At 62.0% G+C, this 24,172-nt stretch overlaps 1 protein-coding gene across 1 annotated transcript; it reads right to left on the reverse strand.

Moving 5' to 3' along the window:
* Positions 1–2,728: 2,728 nt before the first annotated feature.
* Positions 2,729–23,137, reverse strand: TMEM145 (transmembrane protein 145). The gene is made up of 13 exons (XM_065573910.1): positions 22,931–23,137; positions 21,548–21,622; positions 21,378–21,455; positions 8,216–8,302; positions 7,300–7,401; positions 7,129–7,213; positions 6,350–6,421; positions 5,721–5,789; positions 5,013–5,093; positions 4,256–4,334; positions 3,988–4,081; positions 3,232–3,404; positions 2,729–3,014 (listed from the first exon to the last, which is right to left on the reverse strand). Exons 1-13 carry the CDS (start codon positions 23,132–23,134, stop codon positions 2,744–2,746), a joined length of 1,470 nt encoding a protein of 489 aa, XP_065429982.1. The 5' UTR covers positions 23,135–23,137; the 3' UTR covers positions 2,729–2,743.
* Positions 23,138–24,172: the final 1,035 nt, after the last annotated feature.

Consider the following 24,172-nt stretch of genomic DNA (forward strand, 5'->3'; position numbering starts at 1 on the left):
TCTAACGAAGTGAGGGGAGAGGGAGTTCGTTGGGACACAGGACTAGAGAGGGACAGAAGAGGGGAGAGGAGGCCCAGGTGACCCTGTTTCCCTGGAAAGAAGACAATGGACAGAGGTGGGACTTGGGGCCGGGGGTATCAGATGCCCAGCTGGGAAGCAGGGGGGCTTGGGGCTGGAGAGGGGAAGCAGACAGAGCCCCCCTGGATGCAGGGAGACTGGGATGTGCTGGGCTGAGGGAGGCCAGGCCTGAGGCCGGAGAGTTTCCTGTGCTGGGTTCAACGCTCAATAAACCCTCCTGTTTCTTGCTGGCTGAGAGTCACTCCGGGCTAGAGAACAGGGCCGGGGGGGGGGGGGGGGGATTAACCCCTTCGGGGGTGGAGGTCCCGGGGGTCCAGAGCGAGTGGACTCCCTGAGGGGCCCCACGGCAGAGACAGACGTGCTAAGGCTCAGAGAGGTGCGGCTCCAGGAGGTGGAGGGGCCTGACCCCGAGAGAGAGTGGACCCCCGAGAAGGGCTGTCTCACCGAAAGGGGCACCCCCTCCACGGACCGCACAGGGCCACGAGTGGGCACGATCTGTGAGTCCGTGACGCCCGCAGCACTTTGCCTGGCAGGTGCGGCACGCAGAGCCCGCAGGCCAATCGGTCCTGAGCTCCTCGACATTTACGTGTAACGCCAGCTCCTCTGGGGACCACGTCCCTTGGACCGCCGTGTACCGCGCTGCCCCCCCGCCGAGCTCGGGGGCACCGGGAATGAGGGAGACCGAGGGGGTAAACGCTGCACGCTCGGGTCGCTGCACCAGCACAGAGGTCAGAGCCCTTGGTGGGCTCGTGAGTAGCTTGTCCAGGTGATCTCTGGACGGGGACCAGACGGTTGAGTCACTCCTGGAGGAGCCGCAGCCTGAGCGTCGCTGGGGCCTGGTAGCCGGCGGCAGACCCGGGCCATGGTGAGGGGGAACACGCAGAGCCCGGCGATGAGCTCCACCGTCGTCCGGACCCTGGCGGGTGGCAGGAAGGCTCAGCACAGGCGAACTCTGTCCTCCGCGCCGGAACCAATGTTCATTTCCCCTTGTTTATCACCAGGCCAGGGCGTGGCGTGTGGTTTGCCGTACTGCCACCTCGCACTGCCCTGTGACCCGGGGAGGCCCTTGAGCAGCCGGTCACCGAGCTACGGATAAATGTGAATACCCGACCTCTGAGGTAAGCTGCCACCGCCAACAGGCACTTGGCAAACCCCCTGGGTGCCGTCGCCAGCGCAAACGGGAACACCGCACTGGCTGTGAGCAGAGCCTGTCGTGAAACGTGAAACGTCGCTATGCGGAAATACGCGTCCTTCAAGTCGAGGGCAGCGAACCAGTGCCACGGCGACCAGGTGCAACTTCAACCTCTTGGGATACCTGCTGGGGTCTCCCAGGGCCAGGTGGGTCTGAGATCCCCTTGGCCGCTGGGCTCAGAAAGTAACGGAAGTAAAACCCCTTGCCCCTGTAGGGTAGAGGAGCTCCCGCCCCCAGAAGGCCCTGGAGCTCCCGGGAGGGTCTGTGGGGGGGCGGGGGTTGTGACGAACTGGGACTGTTCTTACTGTGGTCTTTGAATGCTGAGTGGGGAGTGTTGGCTGGGAAGCAGGGGAGTGTGGCTAGGATGGTCTGCATTGGGGGATGGGAGACTGGCCTTGAGGGAAGATACCTGAGCACCTAACACGAGAACAACCCAGGAAGGGGTGAGAGGTCAGGTAACACCTCTGCCCCGGGAAACTGAACAAAGGCTGTGGGAGGGGTCGCTGAAGGGAGAGTTTCAGGAGCTGGCTGGTGGAATGGAGGGAGCCCAAACGGGGCTCTGACCCCCCAATGGGGGTGTGGTGCCCCTGGGACCCCAAGATGCACCTAATTGGGGGGGAGTCCTCTTGTCTGCGCCTGCAAGACCTGTCTTGGACTGTGTTCCTGTCGTCTAAATGAACCTTCTGCTTTACTGGCTGGCTGCTTTACTGAGTCATGGTGAATCGCAGGAAGCCGGGGGGGGGGGGGGGCAGGGCTGTGTGTCCCCCACACTCCGTGACAGGGGGTTAGAAATTACTAACTCTGACCCACAGGCCTGAGGACTCATTGGTGCGCCAGGCAGGCAGGGAAGGGGGCAGGCGGCTGGAGAAGCGGGGGGAAGCAGGACCCAGGACACCGACTGGAAGGCCGCCTTCGGGCTCGCCCCGATGGAGCTGGACTGGGCCGAGCCCGAGGGCTGCTGGCTCTGACGGCGCTTGTCGGCTTTGCTCCGGGCTCCGTGCTGGGCTGGCTGCCGAAGCCCGTCCAGCTGTGTACGTGGCGTCCGTGTGCTCCGCAAACAGGCCCGGCCCGGCCCCAGGCGAAGGCCCGACTGGGACGAACATCGAAGGGAAATGATCAAACAACCGAGTAGCTGCAGAGGTGAAGTTCACCCCGAACGGATCTGGACAAGGAGTTTTGCCGAGCAGGGAACCGTCCAGCACCGGCACTGGAACCGAGGGTGGGAGGAGCCGGCGGTGCCCCCTTATACCGCGCCGTGCGGGAGCCGCTCCAGGGGGCGCCAGATCCAGGAAACTCCCGGCACCGGCACGTGGCGAGCACAGCCCTAACGTGCGTGGGCAGGAGCAGCCACTCGACGAACACGGCGTGCGCGTGCACCTGGGAGGGTTGGAGTGCTGGCGGGGGGCACCGGGGGCTCACCAGGAACACGGCGTGTGCATGCAGGTGGGCGGGGTCGTGGGGGGCACCAGGGGCTCACCAGGAACACAGCGTGTGCGTACGGGGGGGGTTGGGGGGCACAGGGGGCTCACCGGGAACATGGCGTGCGCGTACAGGGGGCACCGGGGGGCACGGGGGCTCACCAGGAACATGGCATGCGCGTACAGGGGTGCACCGGGGGCTCACCAGGAACACGGCGTGCGCGTACAGGTGAATGCCTAGCTGTATCCCGTTGACGATTTTCTCGCGGGCCCAGCGGGGGATGCCGAAGTTGGCGATGAGCGCCGTGACCGGCACCGCGAAGAACCTGCGGGGAGGTGGGGGGTTGGGTTAGTGGACAGAACTCCCCCTCCCCCAGCTCCCCCCACCCCAAACCTGTCCCCTCCTCTGGCTCCCCCCACCCCAAACCTGTCCCCTCCCCCTCCCCAGGGCCTGGAGACCCCCCGCCCGACCCCCCTTCCCTTTTAACTGCCTCCTTGGCCAGGCCCAGCAGCAGGTCCCTGCCCTGGCCCCAGTGCACTCACCAGAGGGTGTAGGCTGCGAAGAAGGGGACGTAGAAGGGCTGTTTCTCGGGGCACTGCTTGAGGGTGGTGAGCACAGCGTAGCAGAACCAGACGTAGGCCAGGAACTGCAGCGCGATCAGCCCGTAGCCGGCCGGCGACTCGTACGTGTACAGCACCTGCGCCGGGTCGAAGAACTGCCCCCCGCCCGGGTCAGCACCCCAGGGCCCAGCGTGGGAGTGGGGCTCTGGGGTGGGGCCAACGGGAGACAGGGCCCTGTCCCATCCCAGGGGCTACAGGGAGATGGGCCTGGGGTGGGGGAAGTCCTGGGGAGCGGGGGGGGGTGTCCCAGAGAGAGGGGGACAGGCTCGGAGGAGGGTCCTGGAGGGGGTCCCTGGGTTGGAGAGGGGTCTGGGGGGGGGTCTGGGGGTCCCAGGGTCAGGGAGGGGGTCCCTGGGTCAGGGGAGGTCTCAGGGTCGGGGAGGGGTCCCAGAGGGGGTCTGGGGGTGGGGTCGGGGGTCCCTGGGGTGGGGGGGATCTGGGGGTCCCAGAGGGGGGTCGGGGAGGGGGTCCCAGAGTCAGGGGGGGTCTGGGGGTCCCAGGGTCGGAGAGGGATCCCAGAGGGGGTCCGAGGATCCGGGGGTGGGGTCGGGGAGGGGTCGCAGAGGGGATCTGGGGGTCCGGGATGGGATCGGGGAGGGGTCTGGGGGTCCCAGGGTCAGGGAGGGGTCCCAGAGGGGGTCCGGGGGAGAGGGAGGGGAGTCCCTGGGGCGGTCTCACCTCAGCCTCGTAGATGAACAGGACCACATGGGTGATGGTGTAGAGCGTCATGTACACCGAGAGCTTGATGGAGCCCGTGTGGCTGATCCGACCCCTGGGGGGGGAACCATGAGCTGGGACCCCCACTCACTGCCCCCAACACCTCCCCTTCACTGCCCCTCCTCCTCACTGCAGCCCACCCCGCCCCCAACCCCTCCCCCTCACTGCCACCCACCCCTCCCTGCCCCCAACCCCTCCCCCTCCCTGCCCCCATGCCCCCCGGCGGTACCTGGTGACCGTGAATCCCTTCCCCAACAGGATCAGCATCAGGAGGAAGACGAGGAAGCTGATGGAGAAGAGCAGCTTGGCTGGGGAGAGAGGGGGGGGTGAGCCGGGGGCCGGGTGTGAGCCCCCCACGTCCCCCCAGCCGCACTCAGTCACCCATCCCCGCCAGACGGGACCCCGCCACCCACAGCGCAGGCCAGGGACCGGGCCGGAGCCCCACTGCCCTGGGAAAGGGCTCCCCCGGGGGAAACCCGGGCCCAGTCCCCCGTCCGACCATGGGGCGCCGGGCCCAGCTCCGGGCACGGGGGGGGCCCCCAACAGGGGACGCGGGACTCGGGGGGGTCCAGCTCCGGACGCGGGGATCGGGGGGGGCCAGCAGCAGGTGCGGGAATCGGGGGGGGCCCAGCAGAGGGTGCGGGAATCGGGGGGGGCCAGATGCAGATGCAGGGGGGCGCGGGGATCGGGAGGGTACAGCTCCAGGCGCGGGGGTCAGGGGGGCCCAGCTCCAGGCGTGGGGATCGGGGGGGGGCCCAGCAGCGGGTGTGGATCCAGCCACGCGGCCCCCAGCCCAAGCCCAGAGGGGAGGCCCCCTCCCTGCCCTGCTCCAGGCCCCGGTGGTCCAGCCCGGGACAGCGCCAGCCCCTCTGCCGTTGCTGGGGGGTCGTGTGCGGCGGGTGCCTCCCCACAGCCCCCACATCTCTCCCCTCGCGGCTCCCCCGGCAGGGCCACGTCCTGCCCAGCTGCACCCGCCCGGCACCCACCCAGGATCTTCAGGCTGCCGTTCCCGACGCCGTCGCAGGCGTATTGACCCCAGTAAATGCAGAAGAACAGCAGGCTCACCACTGGGGGGGAGAGACAGAGAGTGAGGAGCCCCCTCACCCCGCCACCCCCTCACTCCCTCACCCCGCCACCCCCCTCACCCCGCCGCCGCCCTCACCCCCCTCACCCCGCCACCCCCTCACCCCGCCACCGCCCTCACCCCCCCTCACCCCGCCACCCCCTCACTCCCCTCACCCCGCCACCCCCCTCACCCCGCCGCCGCCCTCACCCCCCTCACCCCGCCACCCCCTCACTCCGCCGCCCCCCTCACCCCGTCGCCCCGCCGCCCCCTCGCCCCGTCGCCCCCTTCACCCCGCTGCCCCCTCACCCCCTTAACCCCGTCACCCCCTCACCCCACCGCCCCCTCACCCCATCACCCCGTCGCCCCCTTAACCCCGCTGCCCCCTCACCCTGTCGCCCCCAACCCAGCATCAACCCCCAGCCCTGCCGGTGCCCCTCACTCCCGACCTGCAGCCCCTGCCCCCCCCCCCCGCTCTGCCGGTGCCCCTCACTCCCGACCCGCAGCCCCTGCTCCCCCAAACCTGCCCCCCAGCCCTGCCAGTGCCCCTCACTCCCAACCCGCAGCCCCTGCCCCCCCCAGCCCTGCCAGTGCCCCTCACTCCCGACCCGCAGCCCCAGCTCAGACTTACCCTCCACGCCGGCCGCCGTCATGAACATTTTGTAGGTGGTGTGGAGCAGCTGGCGTCCCTTGAGCAGATCTGAGAGTTGCGGGGAGGGGTTAGCAAGGGGCTGGGGGCCCCGAACCCTCCCCCCAGGAAGTGGCTTCCTCTCCCTGCAACGTGCCTCCCTTCCCCTCTCCTCCCCTCCCCTGGGCTGGCATTTCCATTTAGGTGACCAGGGCAGCAGGATTTGGGGGGGCGGCAAACCTCGGTGGCGGGTCCGTCACTCGCTCCGAGACCCGCCGCCGAAGTGCCCCAGAGACCGGGGAGCGCGGAAGGACACCCCCCCCCCCGCCGCAGAATTGCCGACGACGACCGGGAGCGCAGAAGGACCCTCGCCTAGGGCCCCAAAAACCCTGGCGCCGCTCCTGCCCCTCCCCCACTTCCACCTCTGGGGGGGTCATCCCAGATCACAACGAGCCACCAGGGGGAGGAGCCCCCCCCACCTCCCACAGACACAAGAGCCCCAGGAACAGAGCCCCCCATTCAGGGCTTGATCCCCCCTCCCCACTCCCAGTTATGGCCCCCCAGTAAAAGCTCCCCTACCCCCCGGGACAAAGACAGTGACTCCCCAACCCCCTCCCCCCCCGAGTACTCACAGCCGAAGTAGCAGGAGATGAGGAGGATGAGGAGGAAGATGAGGAGGAAGGTGATGTCTGTCTCCAGGATTCCTGGGGGGGAGAGGGGGGTGTGACGGGGTGCTTGTATCCCGCCCCGGACAAGAGGGGGTTAACCCCAGAGGTGGGCGCCGTAAGTCCCGCCCCTCAGACCCAGCTGGGCAGGGTATAAAAGGGAGCAGCCCAGGCCGGCAGCTCATTCTGGGCTGACCCTGGGCAGAGGCTGCTGGAGAGGGAGCAGGAGACCCTGAGAGCCGGACTGGAGATCGGCGGCCGCCGGAGCCCAGGGAATCACCCGCACCGAGGAGCCGGGAGACCCAGGTGCCCCCAGATGGCAGCAAGTGACCCGGGAACGGTGCACGAGCGGTACCTCCCCCCCTCCCCACTGTCAGGGCCCTGGGTCGAGGCCCGGTGGAGTTGGGTGGGCCCGGGGCCCCCCTACCTGGGCTGTCACCCCCCCTTGTGGTGGCCCCTTCCTCCCCTGGGGTACTAGCCATTGGGCCACACTGGTTACACTGACTCTGGCCACTAGGCCGCACTGCCCTGAATGCAAGGGCCGCCACAGGGTCTCCGGCTCTGGGCCGTCCCGCTTCCAGCTTAAGGCCTGTCAGGGAGACAGTAACTGCGGTGGTATCGCTGCCCTGGCGTGCACACCCTGCTGGCAGTGCTGGACCCCCCTGCGCTCCCTGGGCAGGGGACATGGAGGGCAGACCTGGGGGGGCAGCAAGCTCTGCCCCCTCCGCCCCCGGCCGAGGACCCACCAAACTCGTCGGCAGAGAAGTGCCGGGTCCAGAAGGATTTGCCATTGGTCAGGATCATCTCGTACTCCAGCTGCAGCCCATCACCCTGCGGGGAGAGGTCAGAGGTCACAGCCGGGGGGGCATGGCCAGGGGGCTCTGTGTGTGTGTGGGGGGGGACACGGCCAAACTCACCCCGCACTTGCTGAGGGCCACGTACCACCAGCGCTCGCGGACCGAGCGGAAACTCCGGCCACTGGCGCAGCTCAGATACCGCATGGAGTCCTGGGTCAGCACCTGGGGGCGAGACGGGGTGGGGGCATCAGAGCCAGTGGGGGGTACCCGAGTGCCCGTCTGTCCCCCCGGTCCGTCAGGCCAGACGCCTCCCACAAGCGTTGGCAGCCGCAGGTTCCTCCTTGCGCCGGGACAGGGGCCTGGTCTGAGCCAGTCCGGGGTCTGGCCCAGGGCTGAGCTGGGTCCAAGTCTGCGATTGGGGGGCTTCTTGCCCCCTTGCTCGCACTGTGTGAACGGGATGCAGGGGGACCCTGGGGATTACGGGAACCTTACCTGGCACCCTGACCAGGCCGTACGGAGGGGGGGCTGTGGGGGGACCCTGGGGGTTATGGAGCCCTTACCCGGCACCCTGACCAGGCGTTCAGTGGGGGGGGCTGTGGGGGGGACCCTGGGGGTTATGGGGCCCTTACCTGGCACCCCAACCAGGCATACGGTAGGGGGGTTGTGGAGGGGACCCTGGGGGTTATGGAGCCCTTACCCGGCACCCTGACCAGGCGTTCAGTGGGGGGGCTGTGGGGGGGACCCTGGGGGTTATGGGGCCCTTACCTGGCACCCCGACCAGGCGTACGGAGGGGGGGCTGTGGGGGGACCCTGGGGGTTATGGAGCCCTTACCCGGCACCCTGACCAGGCGTTCAGTGGGGGGGCTGTGGGGGGGACCCTGGGGGTTATGGGGGCCCTTACCTGGCACCCCAACCAGGCATACGGTAGGGGGGTTGTGGAGGGGACCCTGGGGGTTATGGGGTCCTTACCTGGCACCCCGACCAGGCATACAGTGGAGGGGCTGTGGGGGGATCCTGGGGGTTATGGGGCCCTTACCTGGCACCCCGACCAGGCGTACTGCGTGGTGAGGTTAATGACCTGGTTGTTTTCCGGGCGGATCACAGATTCTTTCATCAGGCAGTCCTAGGGGGAGTAGAGGGGTTAGCACTGAAGACCCCCAGCCCCCCGCAAACCCACTGCAGTGAAGAAAGTTGCTAACGAGTGCCTCCTCGTTAATGAATGTGTGTGTGTGGGGGGGGGGGGGGGGGGGTCACAGACTCCAAGGCCAGAAGGGACCATCTCGTGTGACCTCCTGTAGGACGCAGGCTGGACTGAAAGCCTGCCCCCAAGGGGGGCTCCTTGTTCTAGGCCTTATTTCCGTCCGGATGGCTCTAGCCTCACGTACGGCTCATTCTCTGCCCCACCCGGGACATCGCAGTGATCCCGCACCCGCCTCGTCCGTATTTACCCCTCCCCCGAGCTTTAGCTGGCTGCAGCTGGGAGGATGGGGGGGGTCCAGGCCACGGCCACTGATACCAATGCCAACTGGCGCAGGGCCAAGAACTGACCCCCGCGGGCCCCACTGGAAACCCACCTGCGCGAGGACGACTCTCTGACTGTGGCGTTTTGAGACCGTTTTTAACCCAGCTAACGAGCGCTGGGTTCGTTTGATATCGGTCTCGTTTTTTAATCCAAGTCGAATGCCTGACAGGCTCTATCCTGTCAACACTGTTAACTTTCTCCACCACAGTCCGACATCTCACCCAGCAGCTGTACAATTAGCCGGGCAGGTCGATTTCCCACGAACCCGTGTGGATTTGCATTAATTATATTTTGCTCCTTTTGTTCTTCATTAATCGAGTCCTGTATCAACCGCTCATTAGCTGTCCAGGATGAAGGTCAGGCCAGCAGGCCTAGAATTACCTGGCTTATCCCATTTACCCTTTTAAAATCGTGGCACAACATTTGCTTTCTTGCAGCCGTCTGGAACTTCCCCAGGACTGATTGAAAACAAAAATCAACATGAATGGTCTAGCAAAGGCCTCAGCCAGCTCCTTTAACACTCTTGGATGCAAATGATCTGCACCTGCCGATTGAAACGTGTCTAACGTGAGTAGCTTCTGTTTAACATAAGAACAGAACAGCTGCCACACTGGCGCAGACCATGGCCCGTCTAGCGCCGTATCCTGTTTCTGACAGTGGTGAATGAACAGAACAGGGCAATTACCGTCCTTCTTCCACTCCCAGCTCCTGGCAGTGGGCGGCTTAGGGACACACCCAGAGCACGGGGCTGCATCCCTGACCATCTTGGCTAATAGCCCTTGATGGACCAACCCTCCATGAACTTATCTAATTCTTTTTTGAACCCGGTTATACTTTTGGCCTTTACAACATCCCATAGCAAGGAGTTCCACAGGTTAATTGCGCACTCAATGAAAAAGTACTTCCTCTTGTGTGTATTAAACCTGTTGCCTATTCATTTCATTGGGTGACCCCTGGTTTTTGTATGGCGTGACTTCCCTATTTATTTTCTCCACGCCATTCATGATTTTATAGACCTCTGTCACATCCCCGCTTTGTCCTCTCTTTTCTGAGGTGAACAGCCCTCATCTTTTTAATCTCTCTTCACGAGGAAGCCGTTCCATCCCCTCTATCATCTTTCTTGCCCTTTTCCGAACCTTTCCCAGTTCCACTGCTTCTGTTTTTGAGATCGGGCGCCCAGATCTGTACACAGTATTGCAGGCGTGGGCGCACCACGGATTAGTACAGGGGCACGATAATATTTTGTCTTATTTCCTAATAGTTCCCAACATTCTGTTCGCTTTTTTGACGGCTGCTGCACATGGAGTGGATGTTTTCAGAGAACTCTCCACAATGACTCCAAGATCTTTCTTGAGAGATAACAGCTAATTTAGACCCCATCATTTTATATGTGTAGTTGGGAGGATTATGGTTTCCAATGTGCATTACTTTGCACTTATGAACAGTGAATTTCATCTGCCATTTTGTTGCCCAGTCACCCGGTTTTGTGAGATCCTTTTGTAGCTCTTCGCAGTCTGCCTGGGACTGAACTCTCTTGAGTAGTTTTGTGTCAGCTGCAGATTTTTACCCCTTTTCCCAGATTACTGACGAATGTTGAACAGCCCTGGGCCCAGTACAGACCCCTGGGGTACCCTGGTATTTACCTTGTTCCATTGTGAAAACTGACCATTTCTTCCTCCCCTTTATTTCCTATCTTTTAACCAGTTACTGATTGTCGCGGAGTGTGGGGGAGTCAGGGCCCTGCACCCCTCTTCCTGAGATTCACCATGACTCTCAGCCAGCCAGTAAAACGGAAGGTTTATTGGACAGTAGGAACGCAGTCTACAACAGAGCTTGTAGGTACAACCAGGACCCTCCAATCAAGTCCTTTTGGGGGGTTCAGGGAGCTTAGACCCCTGCTTGGGGTTCCCTGCGTTGCACCACCCAGCCCCAAACTGAAACTCCCAAATCCCTCCAGCCACTTTCTTCCCCCTCCCCTCTGCTCCTCCTCTCCTTTGTCTGTCTCCCGGGCAGAAGGTGTCACCTCTCCCACCCCCCTTCCTGGCTCAGGTTACAGCTCGGGTAGCTCAATGTAACTCCCAGGCTACATTCCCAGATCAAATGCACCTGCTCCCTGCTCCGTCACACGGATACAGGAGAGGGACCTTCCCTCTTATCCCATGACTGCTTAGTTTGCTTAAGAGCCTTTGGTGAGGGACCTTGTCAAAGGCTTTCTGAAAGTCCATGTACACTATAGCCACTGGATCCCCCTTGTCCACGTGCTTGTTGACCCCCTCAAAGAATTCTAGTAGATTGGTGAGGCGCGATTTTCCTTCACAAAAGCCATGTTGATTCTTCCCCAACAAATTATGTTCATCCATGTGTCTGACAGTTCTCTTCTTTACTAGAGTTTCTACCAGTTTGTCTGGTACTGAAGTCAGGCTTAACGGCCTGTAATTGCCGGGATCACCAGGTTTTTTTCTTTTTAAATCCGTGTTACATTAGTTATCTGTCAGTCATCTGGTTCAGAGGCTGATTTAAGTGATATTTTACATGCCACAGTTAGTAGTTCTGCAATTTCACCTTTGACTTCCTTCAGAACTCTTGGGTGATACCATCTGGGCCTGGCTGTTTATAGATGTTCGGCTGCGTGTGTGTGTCTCCCTGTGCGCTGCCCCGGCACAGCAGACCTCGAGCAATCCACCCACTGACAGGATCCATATGAAGGCGCCAGGCCAGGTTAATAGCACCTGGCCGACTCTGCGAGGATACTCAGAATGTCTGCCCATGACCATGGACACAACTCAGCCAGTGACAGCTTTTTCCATTCCCCCCCTCAGCTGGACAAAGACCCCCTCTGAGATACATCTTTATATCCCAATACAAACAAGTTACGGACGGCCCCTGGCAGCTAGTTACAGCCCCCTGACGTGGTTAGTTATCACCATCTGTTTGTACGTGTTGGTTCGATCAAAACATCTCTATTCATCCCCCTTCATCCTGACCTGATCTTTAGGAGGGGTCAGTGTGTTCCTGTTATCCTCGGGGATGGTTTTGTACCATCCTTGATTATCGGGGGGTCCTGGCACCGCTCGACGTCGGGGGGGGGGATTCTGGCACCGCTCAACGTCGGGGGGGGGGATTCTGGCACCGCTCAACGTCGGGGGGGGGGATTCTGGCACTGCTCAACGTCGGCGGGGGGGGGGTGTCCTGGCACCGCTCGATGCCGGGGGGGTCCTGGCACCGCTCGACGTTGGAGGGATTCACTCACTTTGCTTTATATCGGCAAAGCTTGCCCACTACTTTAGCTCGGGCCTCTGGTACAAGGGCTTATATCTCAGGCTCTCTTCCTACTACATGTGTGACTTATTGCCGTTCAATTGATCAATTTGTTCCAAAACCTCCTCTACTGACCCCTCAATCCGGGATAGTCCCTCAGCTGTGTCACCGGGAAGGAATGGCTCAGGTGTGGGAATCTCCCTCGCATCCTCTGCAGTGAAGACCGATGGAAAGAATTCAGTGAGTTTCCCTGCAACAGCCTGGTCTTCCTTGAGTGCTACTTGGGCACCTCGATGAGCCAGCCGCCCCATGGCCTGTTTGCAGCCTCCCTGCTTCTGATGCACTTAACAAAAAGTTACTGTTAGTATTTGCGTCTTTTGTAAGGTGCTCCTCAAATTCCTTCCTGGCCAGCTCGTTAGCCTGGTACATTTTACTCGCCAGTGGATGCGCTGCTTCCTATCGCCTCACGTTTTACAGGGCGCTTTTTGCCTCCATCACTCTGCGGTCGCCATGGGGCCAGTCTCTTGGGCCTCTACTCTGGTGTCTTTCCGGAGCCTCCACGCTGCTTTCTGGCATTTACCCTGGTGGCTGCTCTTCGGCGTCTGTCTAACCAGCAGCCTCGGTTCTGTGCCGTTAACCGCTGCTGGGAGGTTTCTTCCGTGTTTTCTCACCACCGCACGAGGAGACAAAATTTAATTACAGGCCGGTCACTGTTACTGGGCAGCCCTGTAGGACCCGATCCTGCGCTCCACTTAGGAGTGAATCGAGAATTGCCTCTCCTCTTGCGGTCCCAGCCTCGCTCCAGGAAGCAGCCACTGGGGTGTCTAGACAATTTCTCAGTAAATGTCACGTCGAGGCATGTGACACAGTCAATAGCAGGACACTAATGGAACAGTCACCGCATGATGAGACTATGGTGTCCCTAGCCTCTGTTTGCCAGACACTGGGAATAGGCAACAGGACGGATCACTTGATGATTCCCCGTTCTATTCATTCCCTCTGGGGCACCCGGCACTGGCCACTGTCGGCAGACAGGACACTGGGCTGGATGGACCTTTGCTCTGACAGAGTATGGGCGCTCTTATGTTTTTCCCACAATACAGAACAAAAATATTGATTGAACACTTCTGCCTTTTCTGCATTAGTACTGCTAATTGTACCATTTCCATCTAGTGATGGACTAATACCAATGTCAGGGTTCTTTTTGTTCCTAATATATTGCAACTCCTTATTTTCCTTAACTCTGCTGGCCATAGATTTCTTCTCGTCTCTCTTGGCTTCCCTTATCAATTTTCTACAAGTCCTAACATCTGATTGATATTGTTGCGGAGTGTGGGGGAGTCAGGGCCCTGCACCCCTCTTCCCGAGATTCACTGCGACTCTCAACCAGCCAGTAAAGCAGAAGGTTTATTTAAGGACAGGAACACAGTCTCAAGCAGAACGTGTAGGTACGACCAGACCCCCTCAGTTAGGTCCCTATGGGAGGTTCAGGGATCTTAGACCCCAGCTTGGGGTTCCCTGCGTTGCACCACCCAGCCCAAACCGAAACTAAACTCAAAACTCCTCCCGCTGCTCCTCTCCTTTGTTCAGTCTCCCGGGCAGAAGGTGTTAATTCTCCCCACCCCCGTTCCTGGCTCAGGTTACATCTCAGGTAGCTTCCTTCAAGGGAAGTTCCCCCTCCTCACTGCAATCCCCCTGCAACATTCCCAGGTCAAATCTACCCTGCTCCCTGCTCCGTCACATCTCTCCCCCCTTCGAGACTGAACTGAGCGGGGTCACTCTGACCAGTGACCTGGGGAAGTTCAGGGCTCCCTCTCCGGGACAATGCGTCCGCTATCAGGTTGTCACGTCCCTTCACATGGACCACGTCCATGTCATAATCCTGCAGGAGCAGGCTCCATCTCAGGAGCTTGGCGTTGGCTCCTTTCATCTGGTGCAGCCAGGTCAGGGGAGAGTGGTCGGTGTGCACGGTGAAGTGACGCCCAAAGAGATATGGCTCTAGTTTCTTGAGGGCCCACACCATGGCCAGGCATTCCTTCTCCATGGCCGCGTAGTTCTGCTCCCGGGGTAGCAACTTCTTGCTCAGGTACACGATGGGGTGTCTCTCCCCCTTTTCATCCTCCTGCATTAACACCGCCCCCAGTCCTGTGTCTGAGGCGTCGGTGAACACCATAAAGGGCTTGTCAAAGTCTGGGTTTGCCAGAACTGGGCCACTGACCAGAGCCTCCTTCAGCGCCCGGAGAGCCTCCTGGCACTCCTCGGTCCAGACCACTTTGTCTGGCTTCCCCTTCTTGCACAGCTCAGTGATGGGGGTGGCTATGGCGCTAAAGTGGGGCACGAACCTCCGATAGTACCCTGCCATCCCAATAAAGGCTTGGACCTGCTTTTTGGTTTGAGGAGCGGGCCAGTCTCTGATCACCTCCACTTTGGCTGGTTCCGGCTTTAGGCAGCCGCTTCCCACCCGGTGGCCTAGGTAGGATACCTCAGCCATCCCCACCTTGCACTTCTCCGGTTTTACGGTCAGCCCAGCCTTCTGGAGTCGGTCCAGCACTTGTCTAACCTGGGATATGTGGTCCTCCCAGGTCTGGCTAAAGACACAGATGTCATCGATATACGCCACGGCAAAACTCTCCATCCCCCTCAGTAGCTGATCCACCAGGCGCTGGAAGGTGGCCGGCGCTCCCTTGAGGCCGAAGGGCAGGGTCAGGAACTCATAGAGCCCCAGAGGGGTGACAAAGGCCGATTTCAGCCTGGCATCTGCATCCAGCGGCACTTGCCAATAGCCCTTTGTAAGATCCATGGTGGTAAGGTACCGAGCACCTCCCAGCTTGTCTAGGAGCTCGTCCGGCCTGGGCATGGGGTAGGCATCGGCTACAGTGATGGCATTGAGCTTCCGATAGTCCACACAGAACCGGATCGACCCGTCCTTTTTGGGGACCAGCACCACCGGCGAGGCCCAAGGGCTGGAAGACGGCTGGATCACCCCCAAAGCCAGCATGTCATTGACCTCTCTTTCCAGGTCCTGAGCAGTTTTCCCTGTGGCTCGGAAGGGGGAGCATTTTATAGGCGGGTGCGATCCTGTCTGCACCCGGTGGACAGTCAGATTAGTGCGTCCAGGCTGGTTGGAAAACAGCTGTTCGTACAGATGCAGCACCCCTCCGATCTCAGCTCGCTGGGCAGGGGTTAGCCGATCAGAGAGGGGAATTGCTTCCAGGGGGAAGCCAACTCTTGTCCCAGGGAATAGATCTACTAAAGGGTCATCTCCCTGCCCCTCCCAATGTCCACACACGGCCAACACCATATTCCCCCTGTCATAATATGGCTTCATCATATTCACATGGTACACTCGGTGGTGGTGTGCCCGGTTCGACAGCTCCACCACATAGTTTACCTCGTTTAGTTGCTTGACAACCCTGAAGGGCCCTTCCCAGGCGGCCTGGAGTTTGTTTTTCCTCACGGGGATGAGGACCATCACCTGATCCCCAGTGGCGAAGGCGCGGGCCCATGCTGTGCGGTCATACCAGACCTTCTGCTTCCTCTGGGCTCTGGCCAGATTCTCCCTGGCCAGGCCCATGAGCTCGGCAAGTCGTTCCCGGAAGGTCAGGACATACTCCACCACCGACTCTCCGTCAGGAGTGGCCTTCCCCTCCCATTCGTCTCTCATCAGGTCCAGGGGCCCCCTTACCCGCCTTCCATATAGCAGTTCGAAAGGCGTAAACCCGGTAGACTCCTGGGGTACCTCCCTGTACGCAAACAGCAGGTGAGGTAAGTACTTGTCCCAGTCCTGCGGGTGCTGATTCATAAATGTTTTCAGCATCATTTTTAGCGTCCCATTGAACCTCTCCACCAGCCCGTTGGATTGGGGGTGATATGCTGAGGCCCAGTTGTGCCGGACCCCACATCTCTCCCACAAGCACCGGAGTAGGGCCGACATGAAGTTGGACCCTTGGTCCGTCAAGACTTCCTTGGGGAACCCCACTCGGCTGAAAATGGTCAGCAGCGCATCCGCCACAGTGTCTGCTTCGATGGACGATAAGGGCACTGCCTCGGGGTAGCGGGTGGCGAAATCTACCACCACCAGGATGTATTTCTTCCCAGACCGGGTCGTCTTGCTGAGAGGTCCCACTATGTCCATGGCCACCTTCTGGAAAGGCTCCTCTATGATGGGCAAAGGTCTCAATGCTGCCTTCCCCTTGTCCCGGGCCTTCCCCACCCTCTGGCAGGGGTCACAGGATCGGCAGTACTGCCGGACGTTGGTGAAGACCCCGGGCCAGTAAAAGTTCTGTAGCAGCCTCTGCCTGGTGCGCCGGATCCCCTGGTGTCCTGCGAGAGGGATGTCATGGGCCAGGTACAGTAGCTTGTGGCGAAACTTCTGGGGAACCACCAGCTGCCTCCTGATCCCCCACGACTCCACTTCCCCTGGGGGAGCCCACTCTCGGTACAGGAACCCCTTCTCCCACAGGAACCTCTTCTTGCATCCTCTCCTCATGGTCTGTACCACACTGAGGTCAGCCAGGCCCCTTAGCTTCCGCAGGGAGGGGTCCTTCTGCAACTCGGCCTGGAACTCGGCGGCTGGGGAAGGGATGGGGACCTGCTCCCTCTCGTCGGCTGGGTCGGAAGCCCCAGCCACCCCGAGGCCTGTCCTTGGGTGTTCCCTCCCCACCCGGGAAGGGTTCGGTGCCTCCGGTGGGACATCCTTCCCAAGGTCAGGGCGTAGTGCCCCTCGCCGGCTCTGGCTACGGGTCACGACTAAGGCAGTCTGGGGGCTGCTTGGCCAGTCCTCTAGGTCCCCCCCCCATCAACACCTCAGTGGGCAAATGGTGTTGCACTCCCACGTCCTTGGGGCCCTCCTTGGCCCCCCATTTCAGGTGTACCCTCGCTACGGGAACCTTGAATGGGGTCCCGCCCACCCCGGTCAGGGTCAGGAAGGTGTTGGGCACCACCCGATCTGGGGCCACCACCTCGGGCCGGGCCAGTGTCACCTCTGCGCCCGTGTCCCAGTATCCATAAACTTTCTTCCCATCCACCTCCAGGGGAACAAGGCACTCGCTCCGCAGGGACAGCCCCGCGCCAACCCTGTAAACGGAGAACTTTGAATCCGGAGCATCTGGCCCCCCAGAGAAGCTGGCCTGGGGCCCTTCTCTCTCTTGAGCAGTTGATAAGCTGCCAGCCCCTCTTGCGTGAGAAGCCTGCCCCTTGTCCGTCTGGGCCTCTACCAAGTTAACCCGGTGCGGGTTCGGTCTGCTCAGTCTGTCCTTGAGCTTGGGGCACTGGGCCCGAACGTGGCCTCTTCAGCCGCAGTAATAGCAGCTCATGTCCCGTGGGTCCCCTCGAGCCGGTCGGTTGTCCCTGATGCTGGGCATTCCCCGTGGGAGGGGATTCCCCATATTCCCCCTTTAGGAGGTCCCAGGGTGACTCTCTCTCTGCATCGCGGCGGGCCTGTTCCTTTGGGGCTCCTCCCTGCCACCCCCTGACCGGCTCTTTACAAACTCATCAGCCAGCTGCCCTGCGTGTCGCGGGTTCTCTGGCTTTCTGTCCACCAACCACAGCCTCAGGTCGGATGGGCACCGCTCATACAGTTGCTCCAGTACCAGCAGTTTAATCAGGTCCTCCTTCGTCTGGGCCCCACCAGCCCACTTGCTGGCGTATCTTTCCATGCGGACGGCTAGTTGCAGATATGAGATCTCAGGGGTTTTATCTTGACTCCGGAACCTTTCCCGGTACATTTCAGGAGTCAGCCCAAACTCACGTAGCAGGGCCTTTTTGAATAGTTCGTAGTCCCCTTTCTCTGCCTCTCCCAGTTGGCGGTACAATGCCACGGCTTTGGGGTCCAGTAAGGGGGTAAGGACCCGGAGTCTGTCCGCGGGATCAACCCGGTGCAGCTCGCAGGCCGTCTCAAAGGCCTCCAGGAAGTCATCCATGTCCTCCCCCTCCTTGCGTGGGGCCAGGATGCACTTATCAAAGCTCCGTGCAGTCCTGGGTCCCCCCTCACTCACCGCAGCCGGGGGTTCGCTGCCCTTCAATCTCGTCAGTTCCAGGTCATGCTGACGCTGTCTCTCATTCTCCACCCGTTCACGCTGATGCTGTCTCTCTTCATGCTGTCTCTGTTGTTCACGATCCTCCAGCTCTCTCAGTTTTAGCTCTTTCTCCCATTCCAGCCAATTCCGCTCCACGGATGCCGAACGTCGCCGGGAGGATCCCCTGCTGGCCGGGAGGGTCACGGCGCCTTCAGTATTTGCTGGGCTCCTCCCCACCCTTCCCCTAGGCATAGGAAGGAGGGGTCTCGGGAAGCCCTCAGCAGCCGGCTGACCACTCCCAGCTGGGACAGACACTGGTGCCTGCGCTGCATTTGCCAGGCTGCTTCCCTGAGACACAGGGATCAGTTCATTCGCACGATCTTCTGCCTCCAGCTGGGCAATGAGCTGTTCTTTGGTGAGCCTCCCAATGCACAGCCCCCTCTGCTTGCACAGCTCCACCAGGTCGCTCTTAAGCCGCTTGGCATACATCTTCCTGCTGGCCACTCACCGGCCTGTGTGCTCACAGCTCCCCACAGTTCCCAGGGGGACCCCTAGTGTGCCAGCCCTTGGTCACCACCTCTCTGCCAGGGTCGAGCTGCAGACTCCTCCGCCTCTGGGACCACTCGCTGCGATCCCCCCGGGGGACCCTGTTACTGCAAAAGTCCTTCTCGCTGGTCACACACTCCCAGGGGTAATAACCGTCTCTCTCCCACTCTTCAGCACGCCTGGTCCCCGTCAATCCCCCTTCGTTTTACTGCTCCCCAGTCACTTACTGCAGGAAGCGCCGTCCACGGGGTGCAGTAGATCCCGCCGCTGCCACCAGTTGTTGCAGAGTGGGGGGGAGTCAGGGCCCTGCACCCCTCTTCCCGAGATTCACTGCGACTCTCAACCAGCCAGTAAAGCAGAAGGTTTATTTAAGGACAGGAACACAGTCTCAAGCAGAGCGTGTAGGTATGACCAGACCCCCTCAATTAGGTCCCTCTGGGAGGTTCAGGGAGCTTAGACCCCAGCTTGGGGTTCCCTGCGTTGCACCACCCAGCCCAAACCGAAACTAAACTCAAAACTCCTCCCGCGGCTCCTCTCCTTTGTTCAGTCTCCCGGGCAGAAGGTGTTAATTCTCCCCACCCCCGTTCCTGGCTCAGGTTACAGCTCAGGTAGCTTCCTTCAAGGGAAGTCCCACATCCCCACTGCAACCCCCCCTGCAACATTCCCAGGTCAAATCCCCCCGCTCCCTGCTCCGTCACAGATATTCATTATCCCCACACTTCTATTTGTTACATTTTTTTTTAATAGCTCCCCTCTAAACCAGGCCAGTTTTCTAACTAGCTCAGCCTTCCCCCTCCATTGTGGGACTGTGGGTTTTTGTGATTCCCAATTACCGGTCACATTTTTCTGATTAAATTCTTACCATTAATTTGGATCATAATAGTTTTCAGCTTTGTGAAAGTGGCCCTCCTAACTCACCCAGTGTATATATTACTGGTCTGCTGGCACATTATAAAAGTGATCAAGTCACTTAGTTCTGTGCTGTCTGTTACACCAGGGTCTAATATGGAATTCCCCCGTGTGGGCTGCAACACTTTTTAAGTTTGGAAATTGTTGTCTGTGACGTTTAGCAATTCCAAGGGTGTTTGGGTAGCAGCACCATGAGATCTCCAGTCTGTAGATCCGTGGGTGAGGAGCCAATCACTGGGTTCTGCTACAGACCACGAATCACACTAGGGAAGAAGATGACACAGGTGCTCCCAAAGATGGTACAAGTTGCCTCGAGAGGCGTCTTCTGCAGATTCCACGCTGAGGACCTGGCGTCGATGTGAAAGTTCTGGCTGTGTGGAATTCTTCCTGGTCCTCTTCTCTCTGGGGCCCACCGCCTGCCCCCTCGCTCGTCTGACTCCCATGGCTACAACCCGCCAGGCCTCTCTGACTTCCTCTCTCTCTAACTCCTTGGCAGCCAGCTCCCTTCTTCCTCCAGCCTGGGCTACCCTGAACCTGGCTGCCTGGGAACTCCTCCGCCTCTGAGTCTCAGCCGCATCTCTGCTCACCCCTCCGTGCACCAGCACACTAGGGGCTCCCTGTGGGCTCCAGGCAGGGAAGAGAACATGGCCGGTCCGTTGCGTGGCCATCTCAATCACATGTAGGGCTGATCCTGCCTCCCACGCTCCCTCCAAAGCTCCCATTAGCGGCCTCTGTTCACAGCTCTCGAGTTCGCTGAGCAAGTGACCGAGTCTTCCAGCTTCCCTCAGCTGCGCCCCTTCACCACTCAGAGATTTCGAACAGCGGCTGATCAAAGCTCCGGTGGCTTGCAGCCTTTAGCGAGGCCCTGCTCACTCTGGGCCCACATACCCAGAACAACCCCCCAGACCAAACGCACCGTGCCCTGAGGCCCACTCCCCCAAGCACTCTGCACCTCCGCCCTTTGCTCCTGGCCGTAGGGGTGTTACAGGTGTGCATTCAAACACCACCTGTCCGCTGGAGCCCAGCACTCAATCAGTGGCACGGCCGCTTTGTAAATTACCAATCACCCCATTTTTGTGTCATCTGAAAACTTCATCAGTGTTTGAGATTTTCCAGGTGTGAGCGAGTGCAGGGCCGAGAGCCAGCCGCTGTGGGCCCCCCATGTACCATCACATGCTGAGACCGCCCGAGAGCCGGCTTTCAGTCTCGGGGGTCTGCACGCCAGGCCCCGGGGGGGGTCGCCCGCTTCACTGCCTCTGATGGGACCTCTGGGACGTCAGCCCCCCAGCTCCACCCTGTGAGCGCCGGGCAGGGAGTCCCAGGGAGATGGACCTCGCAGGCAGCTTTTACCATCTTTGGGAGCAACGCACCCTCTGCCGGGGCTGCAGGGACCCCACAGCCGGGTCGCTAGCTGCCTGGAGCCCTGCGCAGGAGGTGCTTGGTTAGCAGAGAGCAGTGCCCGTTCCAGCAGAACCATCCCGGTCAATCAGAGCCCAGAGTTGTCGCTCCCTCGCCTAGCGCTCACCTCACCACCCCCCTCCGCCCCCTGCCTTTGTCCCCGAGCTGGGGGACCCGGCTCAGCCCCGGCAGCCAGTCTCTCTCCCGGGCCCTGGTTGCCAGGTGTCCATGTGTGGACAAGTGGATTTGCTGTTGTCTTCTCCCTGCTCTCCTGATATGGGGATTCAGGCCTAGACGGCTGGGCAGCACCGCATCCGCATGGGACCCTGCCTGAGAACACACAGACCCCCCCACCCCCCCAGGTACCAATGCAGCACAGAGGGGAAATGAGGCACTCAGGGGCGTCATACAAATCTTACAAAAAAGTCCCACTTCGTCCCAGGGTCACGTTCATTTGATATCTCTCTAGCTTTCACGCCTTGCAGAAGGCTGGAAAGTCTCCCTAGACACCCCCCCCAAAACAGCCCAGACACCCCCTGTCCTCTGACCTTGTTCCCCTGCTTGTAGACGGCTGGCCATTGCGAGGGGTCATCAAAATACAGCAGAATATTCTCACAGCACTTGGCCTGCAGGGGGGAACCAGAGAGAAGGGGCTGGTAAATAGGGGAGTCAGGCTCAGCAGGGACCCAGGCATCCGGGCGACTGGACTGGCACTCACCTCTGGGTAGCGGAACCGGAAATCCAGGCGTCCATAGTCAGAGAGGAAGCAGAACCGGGTCAGGAACACCCAGTCCTGGGAAGACAGGGAGAGGCCTGGTAAGGTGGTGGCAGGGAAGGGCCAAGCCCGCCCCCCCCATGAGCAAAGAGGGGAAGGGACTCACCCAAGGTCACAGAACCCAGGAGTCCTGGCTCCTAGCCCCCTCCGCCCCTCTCTCCTCCTCTGGACCCCACTCCCTTCCCAGAGCCGGAGAGAGAACCCAGAAGTCCTGGCTCCCAGCCCCCCCTGCTCTGACCACTAGACCCCACTCCCCTCCCAGAGCCTGGTAGAACCCAGGAGTCCGAGCAGCCAGCCCCCTCCCCCACCCAATCTCTGTCACCCGACACCCAGGACAGGATCAGGTCACCAAGGTGCTGCTTAGTAGGACAATAGCGTCACCATGACGACCAGGCCTCCCCGCAGCCCCCCAGCACAGGCCATCCTAGGCCCAGGACGATTGGGGGCAGGCAGCCGGGGTGTGGGGAAAAGGGGTAGAGGGAGTGACCGGGGTGGGGGCTCCTAGGGGATGGGGTCAGGGAGTGATGGGCTGCGGGGATCACAGGGGGGGGGCCATGAGGGGTTGTTTTTGACCCGGCTACGCCCCCCCCCCCCAACCCCGACTCAGTCTCATGCTCCAGGTTTCCACGGCAACTGCGCCGCAGGCTGAAGAAGGCAGAGAAAATAAGAATGAGCCGAGAATTGGGGGGTGGGGATCCCATCCCCCCACTGCCTTGCACCCTAGAGCCTCCTCCCCCCCACCTCAGGTGCCCATCCCCCCACTGCCTTGCACCCTATAGCCTCCTCCCCCCACCTCAGGTGCCCAACCCCCTCACTGCCCCGCACCCCCATAATCCCCCACCTCCTATAACACCCCACAGCTCCCCACCCCTATAACCCACACACTCCCCCCATTCTCCCTCCATAACCCCCCTTTGGTCCTGCTCCCCCCATCCCCACCCCTCCTCTAGCCCCCCCCAGCTCCTCTCTGGCCCAAGTACCCCCCTGCCCCCCCCCGGACACAGCAGCAGCAAACCCTCTTGCAGGCGATATGAGCAGTGACTCCCCCGGTGGGGTCGGGCCGGGGGGAGCGGGGGGGGCTGAGCCCCCCGTGCTGGGGGCAGCTCTGCTGAGACCCCCCCCCCGTTACTGACGCAGTGATCGGGGCGGGGGGGGTGAAGCCCCCTCCCCGCCTTACTGCAGCCAGGTCCCTCGCCAGGCACCAGCCCCCCGGCGCTGCGCCCCCCCCTCGGCCCCCCAGCTGTGTGCGGGGGGGGGCAGGGTCCATCGGCCCGGTCCCGCAGGGGCGGCGCGGGGGAGCCGGGCCCGGGTCGGTCCCGCACCCACCTCCTTGGTGCTGATGTTCCCCGTCACGTACTTGGCCCCGCAGCCCGCGGGCAGCAGCAGCAGCGGGAGGGCGGCCAGGAGCCCCCGGGCCCCCCCGGACCGGGCCCCGGACCGGCCCCGCTCCATGTCAGCCCGCCCGGTCCAGCAGCCGGCTCGCCCCTGCGCGCTGCGATTCAAGACACAGCCCCCCCGCCCCACCACCATGCCGGGCTGGTGCAGAGCCGGGCTGGCAGGGACTGCCCCCCGGCCCCCCCAAACCCAGCCCCCCGCACCCACCCCCCAGCCAGGGACTGCCCCCCGGCCCCCCCAAACCCAGCCCCCCGCACCCACCCCCCTGCCAGGGACTGCCCCCCGGCCCCCCCAAACCCAGCCCCCCGCACCCACCCCCCTGCCAGGGACTGCCCCCCGGCCCCCCCAAACCCAGCCCCCCGCACCCACCCCCCAGCCAGGGACTGCCCCCCGGCCCCCCCGCACCCACCCCCCAGCCAGCGACTGCCCCCCGGCCCCCCCAAACCCGGCCCCCCCGCACCCACCCCGCAGCCAGAGACTGCCCCCCAGCTCCCCCAAAACCACCCCCAGCCAGAGATTGCCCCCCCAAACCCGCCCCCAGCCCCCCCGCACCCTCCCCAGCCAGGGACTGCCCCCCGGCCCCCCCAAACCCAGCCCCCCCACACCCACCCCCCAGCCAGGGACTGCCCCCCGGCCCCCCCAAACCCAGCCCCCCCGCACCTACCCCCCATCCAGGGACTGCCCCCCAGCAACCACCCCCAGCCAGCGACTGTCACCCCAGCCCCCCCAAAACCACCCCCAGCCAGGGACTGCCTCCCCACACCCCGAGCCCCCCCAAACCCAGTCCCCTGCATCCCCTGCCCCCCCCACACCCTCTGCCCCCAGCCAGGGACTGCCTCCCAAACCCACCAGCCCCGCACTCAGCACCCAGCCCCCCCCAGCCAGGGGCTGCCCCCACAAACCCACACCCGCCCCTCCAGCAGCCACCCCCCAGCCAGGGACTGCCCCCCGCATCCCCTGCCCCCCCAGCCAGGGACTGCCCCCCCACACCCATACCGGGCTGGTGCAGACTCTGGCTGGCAGGGACCACCCCCCCCCCGCACCCAGGGACTGCCCCCCCACACCCTGCCCCCCTCTCAGGGACTGCCCCCCTGCACCCAGCCCCCCACCCAATGACTGCCCCACAGCCCCTCCCCAGACTGTCCCCCCACAGTCAGGCAATGCCCCCATCAC

Source organism: Chrysemys picta, chromosome 20, assembly GCF_011386835.1.
Source record: "Chrysemys picta bellii isolate R12L10 chromosome 20, ASM1138683v2, whole genome shotgun sequence".
Taxonomy (NCBI): domain Eukaryota; kingdom Metazoa; phylum Chordata; order Testudines; family Emydidae; genus Chrysemys; species Chrysemys picta.

What these genes read in the sequence shown, in the direction of transcription:
- TMEM145 (XM_065573910.1), bottom strand. Translation starts at nt 23,134, where the DNA reads ATGGTGGTGGGGCGGGGGGGCTGTGTCTTGAATCGCAGCGCGCAGGGG. An exon ending in TCCGGTTCCGCTACCCAGAG is followed by an intron (nt 21,456 to 21,547) that starts GTGAGTGCCAGT and finishes TCCCCCCTGCAG; the next exon opens with GCCAAGTGCTGTGAGAATAT. An exon ending in CGGCAGCCTGAAGATCCTGG is followed by an intron (nt 4,335 to 5,012) that starts GTGGGTGCCGGG and finishes CTCTCTCCCCAG; the next exon opens with CCAAGCTGCTCTTCTCCATC.